The 15383-nt window shown below is 60.5% G+C and overlaps 1 protein-coding gene across 4 annotated transcripts in view; it reads left to right on the top strand.

Moving 5' to 3' along the window:
* Window positions 1-15383, top strand: part of PXDN (peroxidasin) — a 64443-nt gene that overhangs the window by 26645 nt on the left and 22415 nt on the right. For 3 of the 4 annotated variants that reach the window (XR_006815070.1, XR_006815069.1, XM_045979148.1), the window contains exons 2-10: window positions 877-948; window positions 1929-2000; window positions 5220-5291; window positions 8040-8111; window positions 8475-8546; window positions 9535-9704; window positions 10635-10752; window positions 12228-12397; window positions 14495-14767. Coding sequence is in view for 2 of the 4 variants with exons in the window: in XM_045979148.1 (XP_045835104.1) it covers window positions 877-948; window positions 1929-2000; window positions 5220-5291; window positions 8040-8111; window positions 8475-8546; window positions 9535-9704; window positions 10635-10752; window positions 12228-12397; window positions 14495-14767 (1091 nt within the window). In the remaining 2 variants the exon portion in view is untranslated. The remainder of the gene's footprint in view (window positions 1-876; window positions 949-1928; window positions 2001-5219; window positions 5292-8039; window positions 8112-8474; window positions 8547-9534; window positions 9705-10634; window positions 10753-12227; window positions 12398-14494; window positions 14768-15383) is intronic. The other variant, XM_045979149.1, reaches the window with a different exon arrangement.

Raw genomic sequence — 15383 nt, 5'->3', positions numbered from 1 at the left:
AAGTTTTCTAAGACTCTTTAATAAAGAAAGTGGTCTTTATTTACTTTTCTGTGACTTTCATAAATATTGCATTTATAGGTTTACTTAAAATGATAGATTTCAATTAAATTTACAGCTTTTATGTTTCTTACTTTAATTGATAGATTTTTGTTCAGGGGTAAAAATGGACACGTTTGCACCTTCTGGCCCTGAGCTGGTGGTCCCAGAGCCTGGCCTGTCACCTGTTCCATGGAGGGGGCCCCCCACCATCTGCTTCCCCCATGCCGCAGCAGTCGCGGGCAGCCTGTCTGCGTGGACCTGGTCTCGTGCTCTGGTCTCCCCTGGGCTGCCCAGGTCGTCCCTCTGTCCCTGAGAAACCAGTAGCTATGCTCCAGCACACGTGTAACCATCCACAAGACCCGCGTGGAAGCACGGAGTTTGGACCCACATGCTGGGTGCGTGGCTCTTCCCGGGGCACAGTGAGCTCTGAACGCCTCATCAAGAGGCTGGACCCCCGAATTCCAGCTCGAGAGGGTGTGGAAAGGCTGTCGAAGCATTTTCGCTGTCCCACAGCCGGGGCTGTATGCGCGGGTCGACGCCGTGTTTGCGGGGGGAAGCTTCGGTGAACCTCAGGGTCGGCAGAAGATGGGTGTGTGGTTTTTATTTGTCGTCGTCCCAGCACATTTCTGTGACAGGATCTCGCCGCTCGTCATCCAGATGAATTCTCACGCGTTCCGTTGGCCTCGGTGAAGGGACGACTGGTCCAGGGACTGAGCCGCGGGGTTCCATTCCTAAATGGCTCAGCGTCCTGCTGGAACTCCGTGAGATGACACAGCACCAGTGAGGACTGCATCGTTCTCTGCTTAAATGCGTTTCTTGTTTGTTTTCTCCCCCCAGGGATCTGCGCTTTAACAGAATCCGAGAGATCCAGCCTGGGGCGTTCAGAAAGCTGAGAAACCTGAACACGTTGTAAGTCCGAACGCCACATCCTGTTGGGACCCAGCAGGAAACAAGTGTAGACACCCTCACAGCTCTCACCTGGGGTCAGCCCCGGTTATCCGTGGTCAGCGGCACAGAGGGGGGGGTGTGGACGTGGGTCCCTAGAACAGAACGTGTGCATCGAGACGTCAGGCCTGTGGAACCTGAGCTCGGCCGCTGTCCTGTCTTGTCTGACATCGTGGACCCACGTGGGTCCCTCATAAGTAGGTGTGACCCAGACCCAGTGGCCACGTGCTCCTCTTGTCTTTCTGTGAGTACCTCAGGCCCAGGCTGATCCAGACACTTCACCTTGGTACGAGGTCATAGGCCCCATTAGGGGGCAGGGGCCAGCATTTCTCCTGGCTACGAGGGCCCAGGAGGGGTTGGGGCACCGTCCAGTTGGGCACCCATGCTTAGTCCCAGGGATGGGCGGATGAAGGGGAGAGGCCTGATGGGCACTCAGAGGCTCTGCGGCTGGCCTGGCCTATCATCATATCCGGAGACTGCCAGGATGATGGTGTCTCTGGCTCTTTGCTCCGGAGGGTGGCTATTGGCACGGGGGATCGGTAGGGCGCTGGGAGCAGGGTCGGTTCCCTTGCCGTCCTGGGAGCCGGTGGGGGGAGCGGTCTGACCCTGGGGAGATCCCCCGGCACGTCCACATTGGCTTTCCACTCAGCCAAGGTGGGCAGTCCGACAGACGGCAGGACAGAGAGACAATGCTTTGCATCGGAGAGGGCATTTGGTCAGTGTGTGTAGGGAGGGGCGTGGCATGCAGTGACGGGGACACTGGTCCCCCGAGAAACTGCTGTCATCCCAGGGCGAGTGCTGGCTCGCTCCCGTGTGCGTGTGGTGCTCGGCCGGCGTCTGGGCCGGGCTCCGCGCCTGAGTCGTCTCATGACTCTTCCCGAGCGGCCGGAGTGCGCCGGCCGTGCGGGCCCGGGGGTCGGGCTCTCACTCAGACTTTCTCGCAGGCTTCTCAACAACAACCAGATCAAGAGCATCCCCAGCGGAGCGTTCCAGGACCTGGAGAATTTGAAGTATCTGTAAGTGAACGGTCGTGCCTTGCCTCCACGTCTGTGCTTGTTCCCGACCGGGAGCCGGCGCTCGTGCGGCCGCAAACGCGTGCGGGCGCGGCCACTCCCGGGTTCGTGGTCACTAGCACCCCAGCACCGCATGTTGGGCTCGGGTTTTTAATGCGAGTTTTGTCGGTGGGAAGCACGTGGCCGTGTGGCGCTCGGGGTGTTGCTCAGCCGTCGGTCACGTGCATGCGAGGAGCGTGAGAGCCGCCCGGAAGGCCGTGCGGGGACGGGGGACTTGCGGCCCCGCACGGCTCCAGGCGGCCTCTCTGGCTGTGGGCGAGCTGCGAGGGTGTCCCTGGTCTGCCGATCTCCCCGTCGTCCTCCGACTGACGTCACCTCATCCTGGTTTTAGGTAGTAAAATTGTAGTTTGCCTTTTGAGACTGATTTTAGTTTATCCGCATGTGAGCATCGAAACTTGGGTTTGGCAGGTTAGAAGACGACCGTGCAAGCAGGTGCCGGCCTCCCAGCTCTCCGGGCACTCGCTGCGAGACGGGAAGCGTCAGGACGCACAGTCCAGTACCTTCCTGCTGTAGATCAACGTGCATGTCGTGGGCTTCGTGCAAGTTATTCTTTCTTTTAAGACTTCGATGACCTTTTAGAGAGAACCGTTTTAATGAGGGATTGAGATCAGGGACTTTTTTGGGAAATTTACGTCCCAAATGAACGTGAATGTCTAGAAGTCACGTTGATTTTCAAAATAAAGTCACCTTGTTAGTGTTGCGGTGTATTTTGCAAACTGTTTGGATTCAGATGTCGTTGGTTCTTAACCGTGTTTATAGAGGTACGTACCCCTCAGTGAAGGCTATTGGAATTTTAGGTATAAATACTTCTCCATCACTTTTGGCATCGTTTGTTAATCTTTACAGTAGAACAGAATAGAATTAGAATTAGAATAAAATAGAATAACATACGAGAATTATTAAGCCTTGTTGCTCATTTTAAAAATGAGTGAAAGGCCTTTTATTCTTGAGTTTTTATTGATTTGATTTGTTTTATTTTTAAATTCTAAGAGCTGTACAAGCTCCAGAAGAAAGGTTTTGGTTTCATAGAAAGTAGGTTCCGTGAGCTGAGAGCATCCCCGAGTGAGTGCGTGTGTGCGTGTGTGTGTGACTTTAACTTTTTATTTTGTTTTTGGCTTAAATTAATTAAGAACACCGTGTTATTTAAGCTGCGAACACACTCAGTGTGAAATAGTTTCGGATTCCTCGTTTTCCCCTTAGACTGATTTTTTAAGTAAAGCTTCATAAGCCTTTCCTGCCGGCTCCCCTCTGAGGTCCTGTGCCCCAGCCTCGCCGCCCCCATGTCCGTGACGCCCACCGGTGGAAGGCGCCTGGTCCCTGCAGGGGGCGGGCCGTGTCAGCAGGACCGAGGGGTGGGGTGCTCTTGAGAAGGACCCCGGGAGTGGCCGAGAAGGGTCCCGTCGGACCCCGGTCCTCGGCGGGGAAAGCTCTGTCACGAGCACCGTGGGACACGCTGCAACTCCAACGTGTGCTCCGGAGTTCGCCAGTCATTCCTGCCATTACGATTAGTCTGTGCCCTGCGAAGTCGAGCACGGGTCATCTGCTGGACCCCAGCAGCTCCTGGGACGGTGTCCGTCTTCCCTTCACTGACACGGCGGGAGGGTGCGGTTACGACCTGCGAGGAGCCTCCCGTCCAGAGTGGACTCTGGCGTCGGTGCTCTTCAGAACCCACTATCGGAGGACGGTCCTGCCCATCATTCTTAGGAAGACAGAGGCTGGTCCCGTGCCCTCGGAAACACACACCGCCCATGTGCGTGGGGCTCCGCTGTCTCACGCGCCCGTTGTCTTCAACGTGTGTGCGACAGACGCTGCCCTTAGGCGGTCGCCCGCTGTTCTAGAGGAATGAGCCCAGGAACCTTGCCGGGCCGTAAGGGAGCAGGGGCTCCCACTAGAGCCTAAGTTGCGGGCCAGGCCATGTTCTTCCTGCTTTCCACACGCTTGCTGATTCCGGTGATCCCAGCGGCTGCCCCTGCGCCGCACGCCGGCGGAGACTGGGACGGAACGTGGACTACGGGGTCAGGACCGCACCAGCGGGCGGTCGGCGGACGAATCCGTCCCACGGGCCTGGCTCTGCGCCCGGCTCTGCTGCGGGCACCGGGTCCTGGACCGGCGGGGCCGCCGCCCGTTCGCACAGGGGCTGTGGCTCTCTGTGGGGTCAGCTCAGCTGAGGAGCACGAGGGAGAAGGGACAGCCGCCGCGTGGGTTGGTGGTGCTCAGAGACAGCGGGGCAGGGCCCGTGACACAGCCCGCCCCGAACACGAGGACAGATGGTGCCGCCGCGCACACTGTCCGGGACCAGAGCGTGTTCGCTGGAGTGGGTGGGCAGGTGGACGCCCCACCAGCCGGTGTCGCGGTGCCGAGAAGCACCTGCGGACGGCACGGAGGGACCAGCGTGGGCCTGAGGTCATGGGTGGGGCGGAGCAGCGCAGACACACGTCTCTACCCCGATGCAGAGGTCACGTCTGAGACGGCAGGATGCCATTGGCTTCCCGCGATCTGCCACAGAGCCGGGTGCATACGGGACGGGACCAGCCACGAGTCCGTCCCCAGGCCTGGAGTACTCGGAGGGGCCTCTCCTTGTGGCTTTGCGCAGGAGTTGGGGACCTTCCGGGACGTGGCAGCTTGTCTCTGAGACTTCGTGGGCTGCTCGGGCTCCGCCATGGTGGCTTGGTCTGCCACGTGGCCCTGACGGGCCGTGGACTGTCGATGTGTCCGTGTTATCGTGAACTCTAAGTCCAGGTTCCAAATAACTTCCCCGCGTTGTGAGCTGTTAGTCTTCTTTCGACATTTTCAACCGACTAAAAAGGCAGAAACCATTCTTCGCTTACAGACCGCGGGACAACAGGCACGGCTGGGTCTCTGACCCCTCCCCCGCGCCCCCTCGCCTCTGTCTCGTGAGAAGAGGGTCCTGCTGGGCGGAGACGCGTCGGCCTCGTATTGGGACTTTCTGGAAGACAGGGTGGTGGGCGGACAGCCTGTGTGGGGAGACTTCCCTTTGAGGCGGGGCCGGGAACCCCCATGAGGGGAGCCGCAGCGCCGTGTCGGGTTTTGTCGGTCTAATACGGTCGTTGATTTGAAACCCCCCCACGTGTCAATGTACGTCTTCCCTCCTCTGACGCGGCAGCCTGTCGTGTGTGCTAATGCTCCCGTTTCTTGTTTCAGCTATCTGTACAAGAATGAGATCCAGTCAATTGACAGGCAAGCATTTAAGGGACTTGCCTCTCTAGAGCAACTGTAAGTGTCCCCCCCCCGCACGTGGCTGTCTGGGATGCCACCCGCCCCTTGCCTCTTGTAGGGCAGATGAACTAAGTCTGCTGTTTGCACGATGCATGCCTGTACTAACGGGGACATAGGGAGTGCGTGCATGCGGCAGAAGGAGCGGTTCTGTCCGAGTCCCTGCCCCACCAGGGGACGGCCCGGTTTCTGCTGACGGCGGCCCGTGCCGAGCGTCCATGAGACCAGGCAGCTCCCGCCTCCACGGTGCTCCCCGTTTGCAGCAGGGATGGGCTTGAGAACCAGGGAAGGTCTTCGGGGAGGGTCTCCGGGCAATGGGGGACGAGTAGGTTGCTCTCGTTGTACAGTTTCCTTTTGTGACTCTGCACTCATCCGGCTTACTTTCCGCATTTATGTCATTATTCTGGAGAAAATGAGCTTTTTTCTTGGGTTTCTAGCTAGTGTGTGTTGGATGCTGTTTCTGTGGCGGCATATGAATTCAGCAGGTTGAGTTCTGAGTAGGATTCCTGGTGAGAGCAGGCTCTTTCCGGTTCGTAGGGGCTGAGGTGGTTCTGAGGCATTTCAGATGACCACATGGTTACGGTCGCAGGGCTGGACACGGCCGTCGGCTGGACGCCACCCGACATTCTTCCGCGGTGGCCGTCCACGTGTCTGCATGGCTCCTCCGCTCGCCGGGCACAGGCCTGTCTCCGGAGACGCTGGGGCAGAGCCTGGGCAGAGCCTGGGCAGAGCCGGGGCAGAGCCGGGGCAGGGGCTCCCCCGAAACCAGGTGCTTCCCAAACACCGACAACGCACGAGGGTCTCGGGGTCTTTACTCCGATACGAGCCGCTCTGCTGGCCTTGTGAGCTCCGCGTGCGGTCGGACGGGGAAGCCGCTGTGCGTCGGGTCCGTATGGCCTCCACGTACGGGAGGAGGGAACCGAAAGTTAGAGGCTGCAGAAGCCCATAAGTGTCTCCAGCTGTCCGGCTGGACGGAGAGTCCGTGAAGGATGCAGTGCAGATGCCTGGCGCGCCTCTCCTGGGCTGGGGCCGAACGTCCTCGCAGCCGTCGCCCGGCAAGCCGACTGACCCAAACAAGCCGTGCACGTTGGAGTCAGGTGGCGCGCGCCCTGCTGCGGGGCGAGGAGGAAGGAGGCAGCGTCTGGGGAGACGTGAGGCTCTGGCTCCGGGGACGGGGCATCCAGCTGTCCTAGAGACGGCGGGTCCTGGCTCAGGCAGTGAGCGTCTGTCCACCGACACGCGGCCCTCCTTCCGAGGGTGTCAGCGAGTGACGGGACACGGACACTCTCAGGACCGGGTCCCCGCCCGCAGATGAGGCCGTTCCTGTGGGTGCAGGGTGTGTCGTGGTCCGGGGGGCCGGATCCTGCCGGGGTCCCCCCCCAGGCCGGGAGCCCCTCTTGCCCTTCAGAGGCCAGCCCTAGGGGGTCTGCGGAGCCTGGGCTCCTGGGACGTCCTGCTTGTCCTGTGTGCTGAGCACGTGTGATCAGAGTCAGGCAGCGTAGGCTGGGGTTGGCGCCCATGGCTGGCTTGGGGCCGTGGGAGGGCGGGGCCGCCCCGGCTGCCCAGAGCTGTGGCCCCAGCCCTGTCTCTGTGGGCCGTGGAGACAAGCTGCAGCGAATCAGGGCAAGGAGGTTCTGCCTCCTCCCTCCTCCCTCCCCGGACGCCTCCCCAGCACCCCACCTGCCTGCTGACGGCGGGGGTCTCCTCCAGGCTTCTCCTGTGACAGCCGCTGAGGACATACCCCCTGCCTTCGGACTCCCATGCACCCCGCTCGAGGGCTTCCCCCCGGAGTGGAGGGCGATGCGCAGGGACCTGTCTACGGGCTCCCAGACTCGGGGTCCCCGTGGTGCCCTCCCGGGAGCTGGGCCAGGGAGGCACAGACAGGCAAGGATGTGTAGCTGACCTTGGGTGACCTTGCAGTCCCCGTAATTTCAACATCGGTGCTGGTCTCTGAGCATCCAGGGTGGGCTTTGAGGACGCGTTCTGCCTGGTCTTGGGTTCATGGTGAAACCCGTCACCGCTCGCGTCAGTCTGTCCCTGCCGCTCTGCCGGGCCCTGCGTGCGCGAGCTGTGGGTGCAGAGATCTCTCTTCTCCGCATGCTGGGGGGGCTCGGGGCAGAAGCACCCTGTCGCACGGCCGCGTCCAAGCCCGTGTCCACTGCTTCACTTAAGGGGAAAAACACCGATTTCACAGTGAGAAAAGCAGTATTTAGGAAAATGAGAAGAAATTAGTTGTACCGAGAAATGTGTAGGTTGTGGAAAGCCAGGAGACGCAGCCAAAGATGAGTAAATGCTGGATATTGGTGTAATTGAGCACATTTGAGGAAACGTGTGACCTTACGCTTTGTTGTTTCTGTGGTTAACCGTGTGCTCAGTCTGTAAGCCCCCCCCAATTCACAGAGAGGTTAGAGGATCGAAGGTGTACGTACGTGCGCAGATGTGCCGTAGGGAGGCTACGGGAACTTCTCCTGCAAGGGCCCACACAGTCTGGCCCCGTGCGTGGGGGGCCTCGGTCAGGGTCATTGACAGCCGTTCACAGTCTGTGCCCAGTTTTTCATTGTATCTAATCTTACGATTTGATGATTTCGCTTGTTTTCCACGTAACGTAGGGATCTAGAGAGTCACTGACATAAGAATTTGAAAGGACTTAGGAAACTTTATTTCGAGCAGGAAATCTAGATCTGCAAACAGTGAAACTGTTTAAAATCTGTTTCTTTCTTCTCTCTCTCTCTTTTTACACTTGTCTAGATATCTGCACTTCAATCAGATAGAAACTCTGGACCCAGAGTCCTTCCAACATTTGCCGAAGCTGGAAAGGCTGTAAGTTGCATTTCCTCCCATTCCCCGCGTCTGCCCGAGGCCCTGGCCGTCGTGCTGTGCAGGTTCTGCAGGAGGGGAGGCCACTGTTCAAACCTCAGATCTGGCCGTGCAGAGTCCCTGCTCCTTGTCTCAGTGCAGAAGCAGGACTGACAAGGTCTCTTTCTTCAGGAATGGTGATAAAAATAGAAAAAAAAAAAACATGGCTCTTTACTGGGCTAAATAATATTCTCAGGTTCATTTGCATGAAATAATGCAATCACTGAGTTATTTTTTAGAAGCTGAGTTTTTGGACTGTTCATACTGTTTTCTGCACACGCGCGAAGCATTTTAGATGTTGGTTTGTCGTATTGTCTCTTTCAACAGATTTTTACATAACAACCGAATCACACATTTGGTCCCAGGAACATTCGATCACTTGGAATCCATGAAGAGACTGTGAGTATGTGTTAGCGCAGCCCTTGTCCCCACGCAGCCCCGGGTCCCTGCGGCTTTGACCGGCTCCGAGCTGGGCTGTGGAGTGTGGGCTCCTCTCAGGAAAGGGCAGGAGGCCTTGGAGCAGGCGCAGCCGGGGGCCCGGCGACGCGGGGACTATACCAGCAGATCGACCCTTTCATAGGCAAGTGAGACGTTTCTAAAATCAGTTTGAAATTCTTCAGATTAATTTTTTTTATTTTTTATTTATTTGACAGAGAGAGACAGCGAGAGAGGGAGCACAAGCAGGGGAGTGGGAGAGGGAGAAGCAGGTCCCCACCGAGCAGGGAGACCGATGTCGGGCTCAATCCCAGGACCCCGGGATCATGCCCTGAGATGGAGCCCCCCAGGCGTCCCTTCAGATTAATTTTTAATCCCATGTTGCAATTTTAGTGGTGGGAGGAAGGTCCCGTGAGAAGGACACTAGCCTGTTCCCCGCATTAAGTGTTCCCACATCCAGACGTGAAGCGTGCGGGCCTCCCAGTTTCTCAAGGCCCCTGAGGACACGGCCTCTTCGGCCCGGTGGTCACTTCCCAGGAGTAGAGGAATGTGAGGGCCATTACCCGGACGCCTCCCTGCACTTTGCCCCAGGGCCTCGGGCTGCTCTGCGGCGGGTGCTCAGTCCCTGAGGGTGTGTGGGGAGCTCGACGTCAGGCAGCACAGGTCTGGCGCGGGGTGCAGGGAAGTCAGGCCGCGTTGCTCGCTGCTCACGACTCCTTCTGGATAAAGCCGTCGGCGGCCGCGCTGGAAACGGCGCTGTGGGGCAGCCGGCGGAGCCCCTGTGTGGGGAGCCGGCCGACATGGGTCCCTTCCCACTCTGCCTCCGTGGACGGACGTGGCCTCCGGCCAGACGCTTCCTCGTGTCCTGTGCACGCGGCCGCCCCGGCGGCTTGTGGGCCCGGCCCGTGCGCGGTGGGCCGGACCCCACGTCCTGCGGTCTTCCTCCCGCCAGGCGGCTGGACTCCAACGCGCTGCGCTGCGACTGTGCCATCCTGTGGCTGGCGGAGCTGCTGAGAACCTACGCCCGGTCGGGGCACGCGCAGGCGGCTGCCACCTGTGAGCACCCGCGGCGCGTGCAGGGCCGCTCCGTGGCCACCGTCACCCCCGAGGAGCTGGACTGCGGTGAGTGAGCCCGACGGAGGGAGGCGCCCCTGCCCAGCGCTGGTATTCGGCCCCGCCTGTCTTCCGGGTCGGTGTCCCCAGATGGCATCTCGGTGGGACCTGACCAGGGCGCTCCTGGGCGAAGCTGCGGTCTCTGTGGCCATCGGAGCGACTGTGGGGTTCCTCAGCTCTCGTCTTCCGGCTCCCGGAGCGCGCCGTCTCTCCCGCCCCCCGTGCCCCCGCGCCCACAGACCTCCAGCTGCCTATGAGCAGGGGTACTGGGCTGTGGGCACCGCGGGGACAGGCCTGAGTGCTCCGCTTCCCCTGGGGTCCAAACCTGCCCCACCCAGCAGAGTCCCCTGGGCCAGCCCTGGTGTCCTCGTCGGGCGTCAGCTGCCTCGTCTGGAGCACAAGCCGTCCTGGCTCCCACTCACCGGCCGGCCCTGACTCTACCCATCAGGGCGTCAGGGCCAGGCGCGGCCGCTGCGGGTGTGCCGTCTGCCTCCCCAGCCTCGTGGTCGCGGAGACAGAGGACGCGGAGCAGCCGCCAGTTAGCAGACTGGAGGAGGGGCAGCCCCTCTGGCCTGGGCCGTGGGAGGGAGACACACCTGGGGGATGAGGGACAAAGGTCCCACTGCCCTGCCCTGCATGGGAGAGTTCCCTGCTCTCAGGGCTGCTGTAGCTTAAAAGCATTTTCTATCTCACTAAAAACTTGTCCACGGAGTGCGCCGGGCACACAGGCCCCTTGCGGCGCATCTGAGGGTCGGCACGTGCTGGCTAAGGCGTCAGCCCATGTCTGCAGAGAAGTGTCCGTCCTCCTTGTGGGAGAACTTGTGGCTGGGATAGATGGTTCGCTTGGGATTTTCTCTGGAACATGAGGGATTTGGTTTGTGCTCTTGTTTACTTTTACGGGATGTTTAAGACCCAGAGATTCTTTCCTTCTTGGCACAGAGAGGCCCCGGATCACCTCAGAGCCCCAGGACGCAGACGTCACCTCGGGGAACACTGTGTTCTTCACGTGCAGAGCGGAAGGCAACCCCAAGCCCGAGATCATCTGGCTTCGAAACAAGTAAGTCAGGCTGGCCGGGCTGCCGCGGGGGCGCACTGTACCCCCAGACGTCCCGTGGGCTCCGCCATGCATGGCCCCACCCCGACACCCGTAGGTGGCCCTGACCCTTCCGTCCTCTGCTGCGGAGGAGACTTTCCTGCATCATTTCTGCTGGGGGGCATGTGGTTCCTCCTCCTGCCGGGGGTGAGGAGTGCGAGGTGACCTTGGTTCTTAACCCACTCATGTTCTGTGGCCAGAAACTGCTGTGTCCGGTCGCTGGGGCTCTGCAGCGGGAACCCTGGGACCCGTCCTCCTGGCTAAGGAGGGGTCCTTCCCGCTGGGGCAGCGCCCTCAGGGACGCCTATCAGCGGACACTGACATACTTTGCTCCTTGGGCATCTGACTGGCCTCAGGAAATAGGGGTCTCCTGCCACGCACAGGCATTTTGGGGGTGTGGGGGCAGAGCTAGGCGGGGGCGTTCCAGGGGTCAGCCCAGCGAGGGCCCCTTGTTCATGAGGACACTTTCAGGCATACGGCGAGAACCGACTTAACACGAAAGCACCTTGTCGAGGCTCCTTTTCCCGTCCTCATGGGGACACGGACAGGCCCTCGCTGGTCGGTAGATCTCGGCTCTGTGTGTCCGGTCATGACCGGGCAAGGACGATGCTCTGGAGACGGGAGCCCAGACACCCCTGATCCACCGTCCCGCCTGGTGCAGGGCAGCTGAGTCCAGCAGGCCGTCGCAGAGGAGAGGATCAGGGAGCATCGAGCCGTCGGTGCAGGAGGGGAAGACACCTTCCTGCCTGGGCTTGTGGCCGTGACCTGGGCCTAGCGCGGTGTTGGGGTGTGACCAATGCTGTCCCAGCCTTCAGGTTACCTGTGGCTTTGGATGACTCTGGACTTGCTGGGAGTTAAAATCCAAGTTAAATAGGAGGAATAAGTGTGTATTTAAAAGGCAGAAAAACATTCATTTGGCTGAGCCCTTTACCTCTGTTTCATAAATAAACACGTTGATACCAGAAGTTAAAATGTCACAGCCAAAGTGGCAGAGGGAAAGCCCAGAATCACCGAAGTCCGGTGCCGGGCTCTCCCTCCACCCGCTAGCCTCCGTGGGCGCCTCACCCGGGCCTGCCTCACCCGGGCCTGCCCCACCCGGGCCTGCCCCATTATCTTGAATGAATTTGCCAAAACCAAGGAAAATGTTTCCTTGACTTTTTCCCGCTATGTTCCTTTTTCGCCTTTGGAAAGAGGATTGCTCTATAACTCGAAAATCTCACAGGCTGAACACGTGAGTGATACAGTCGATGACCTAGAGATGTGGTGGGCCAGCCCCTTTCCCCGACGCAGTGATTAAGCAGGAGCCTGTGATGTAGGACAGTTTCCTGGTGTCCCCCAGCCCCAGATGCCCGGGGCTCAGGGGCCCTTCCGGTGCCATGGGTCCAGCTGTCCCGTGCTCCAAGCACGCGTACCTGAGGACCAGACGTCTGTCTTTGTAGTAACGAGCTAAGCATGAAGACAGATTCCCGCCTCAACTTGCTGGACGACGGGACCCTGATGATCCAGAACACGCAGGAGACGGACCAGGGGGTTTACCAGTGCATGGCCAAAAACGTGGCCGGGCAGGTGAAGACACAGGAGGTCACCCTCAGGTACTTTGGGTCTCCAGGTACGTGCAGAGGACGGCGCACAGACCGCTCCCGAACAGCTCTCCCTCGCTGCGCCGGGCCGGGTAGGGATGCGGTGGGATGTGGGTGGGACGCGGGTTGCTCAGTCCACAGCCAGTTGCCCTCAGCCGCAGCCTTGCAAGCTTGGTCCTAGGTGACCCTCAAGCTTTGCTCTGCTTTTTGAAAAAACCCACACCGTGACGTTTCCTTAAAGGGGCCGCCTGTGTGTGTGGCGTGAGCGGCGTGTGTAGGGCGCACGTCAGCTGCTTTCTTGGGACTGGTCATGCGGGCTTTTCCGAGTGCTGAGCCTTCCTCTGGGAGCGCCGTCACCCCTTTTCCATTTCCCGCTGCCAGTTTGGAAGTCCCACGGTGCCCTCTGTCGCTGGCTGGCCCACAGCGTCTCACCCACGTTCGTAGGTGATCCGAGTCCAAGTTCTCACCTTCCGCGGTCTCCAGAGCAGGCTGCTTGTTCAGTGCGCGAAACACACCTTGCGCCTGGCCCCAGCGTCCTTCCCACTTCTGAATCCGGTCTTGTCTTTCTGTGTCTCTGCTGTCCCACTGGGGCCATGTCCTTTCTGCCCAGAGGAGCAGGAGTCGGACCACATCCCCACACGAGGACCGGCTCTCGGGTGACAAAGCCTGGAGCGAGATCACATCTCCCACTGATTTTGGCTGCCGGTCGCTGGGGGGCGGCTTGGGGGTCCGCGGGTGACGGCATGTGGGGCTGGCCTCGCGTTGCCCACTTTGCACATGATGGCTGGAGCATATGCCCTCCAGGTGGGCTCTGAGGCTGGGGTTCTTGTCCCTGCAAACGGCATCACGCTGCCTCGCCTGCCGTGCTCCAGAAACGCTGACGTGAGTATTGTGTCTGCGTTTCCTGTCCTCCGCCGCTCCTTAGTCACGGGTCCCGGAACCTCGATGTTAACCGGCACAAAATCTGCCGGAACGTGTCTTCCCTGCCTTCTTCCTCCCCACGGAGTTCCTGCCTCCGTCCTCGTGCCCCCAGGTGCCCCCGGCGCCTCCTTCGTCCCTGCCTTACCGTGTGCATGCCGCCGGCCTCTCTCACGCTTGCCCTCCGCCCCGCGTGGGCTCTCTTACCTGCGGAAGCACAGTCTGTGTACCTGGTTCTGCAGCAGGAATCCCGGGGGCTTCCCCCAAGTCCTTGCCTGTTACAGGTCCGCGTCCCTTACCCAGAGCTCCTCGGGCCGTCTCTGGAAATCAGGGATCCAGGGAGTTTCTGCAGGGGCGCGTGGTGTGGGGTGGGCCGACCTGCCGTGGGGTCCAGGCGTCGCCCTGCAGTCAGTGTGCCCCACCGCGAGCTGCCTCAGTGGTTGTGGAGGACGCCGTGGGGCAGATCAGGTTTTACAAATTAGTGATGAGAAAAGTATTCTGTTTGGGAGCATTTCTGGATTTCAGAATCAGGGAGAAGGGTGTCGGCCAAGAACGTTCTAGAAACTTCCCTTTTTGCTACTTTCCATGTTGGTGAGCTCCTAGCAGAGTAACTTCTGGGTGCAAGGGTCTTGCTGGTCCTGAGGCGCGGGGTCGCTCTGGTCCTGGGGGAGGGGGTGTCCCGGTGGTCCTGACGCGCAGGGTCGCTCCGGCCCTGGGGGGGCGGACTGCAGCCGTGGACACCAGCGAGTGAGTTCTGTTCTGCATGGACGCCCCCAGCGAACGCATTGTAAGGGTGTGGATTTTTCTGGACTCACAGCTGGAAAGTACTGTTAAGTGTAGGTCGAAGGTACAGTTTTGTTTTTGCGAGGGAAGGGGCTGTTGTTAGGAGTTCCGGGTCTGGACGGCGCGTGTTGTGCGCGAGGAGGAGCACCTGGCCGGTGTGACCACTGACCCCGTGTCCAGCGCCCACAGAAGTGGGGCCCCTGGGGCTCAGGCCGCGCCGAGGGTGACAGGCGCCGGCTGGGAGGCGCTGGCCCCGCCGCTCACTCACCGCCCCCACCCCAGGACGCGGGAGAGCTGAGGGCGTGTCTGATTCAGCCGTGTTTGCTTTGCTCGCTTTGAGGCCCGCAGGTGGAAGGAAGAGAGCGAGCCCAGGCCGTTGCCGACCCGGAGGAAATTAATGCACGACTTGTGTTTCGTTGTGACAGCTCGACCCGCTTTTGTAATCCAGCCACAGAACACGGAGGTGCTGGTCGGGCAGAGTGTCACCCTGGAGTGCAGCGCCACAGGCCACCCTCCACCGCGGATCACCTGGACCAAAGGGGACCGCACGCCCCTGCCCGAGGACCCTCGCGTGAGCATCACCCCGTCCGGCGGCCTCTACATCCAGAACGTCCTGCAGGCGGACAGCGGGGAGTACACCTGCTTCGCGTCCAACAGCGCAGACAGCATCCACGCCGCGGCGCTGATCATCGTCCAGGGTGGGTCGGGACGCCCCTCCCTGCTCCCGTGTTGGCCACTGGCCTCGCCCCCGCCGCAGAGACCCCGCCCCCGTCCCCATCCTCTGCTGCATCCTGCCAGCGAACCCCCACCCCACTGCTGCTCGGTGCCCGGTTTCCTGCGTGGCAGCTTCAGGAGGCTTGTGTTTCGGGGCTGTGTTGCCCGTGGCACCGGGGCTGCTGGCGCGTGGACGCTGTTGGCGGTCGCGGGGATGGGGTCGTGCGGGCGCACGCGTGTGCACTCCCATCGGTGAGCCTGGCCTTCCTCCCGCGGCTGCCCCCGCACCAGCCTTGGGGCGCAGGGCGCCGAGAGGGCCCTAGCGTGAAGACCCGGGCTGTGCGTCTACACGTCCCCGCCAGCTCCACCGTGAGTTTCTTAGTGTAGAAGCAAATCGCAAAGCGGGGCCTCTCTGGCGTGCAGGCTCCGAGACAGGTGGGCGCGGGCGGCCGATGGCCGGGGCTCCCCTGCTCTCTGCGGCGAGGCCGTCTCACGGCGTCTGTGCTGCTGGCTCGTGCTCGCACACGTGACCATGCGGTCCCGTCCCCTGGTCGTTCCTTCCGTGCAGACGGACTCGGTCTGGATTTGGGGCCCCGCCCC

The sequence above is a fragment of the Meles meles genome, chromosome 15 (assembly GCF_922984935.1).
Source record: "Meles meles chromosome 15, mMelMel3.1 paternal haplotype, whole genome shotgun sequence".
Classification (NCBI taxonomy): Eukaryota; Metazoa; Chordata; class Mammalia; order Carnivora; family Mustelidae; genus Meles; species Meles meles.
This window is presented reverse-complemented; position numbering and strand designations above follow the sequence as displayed.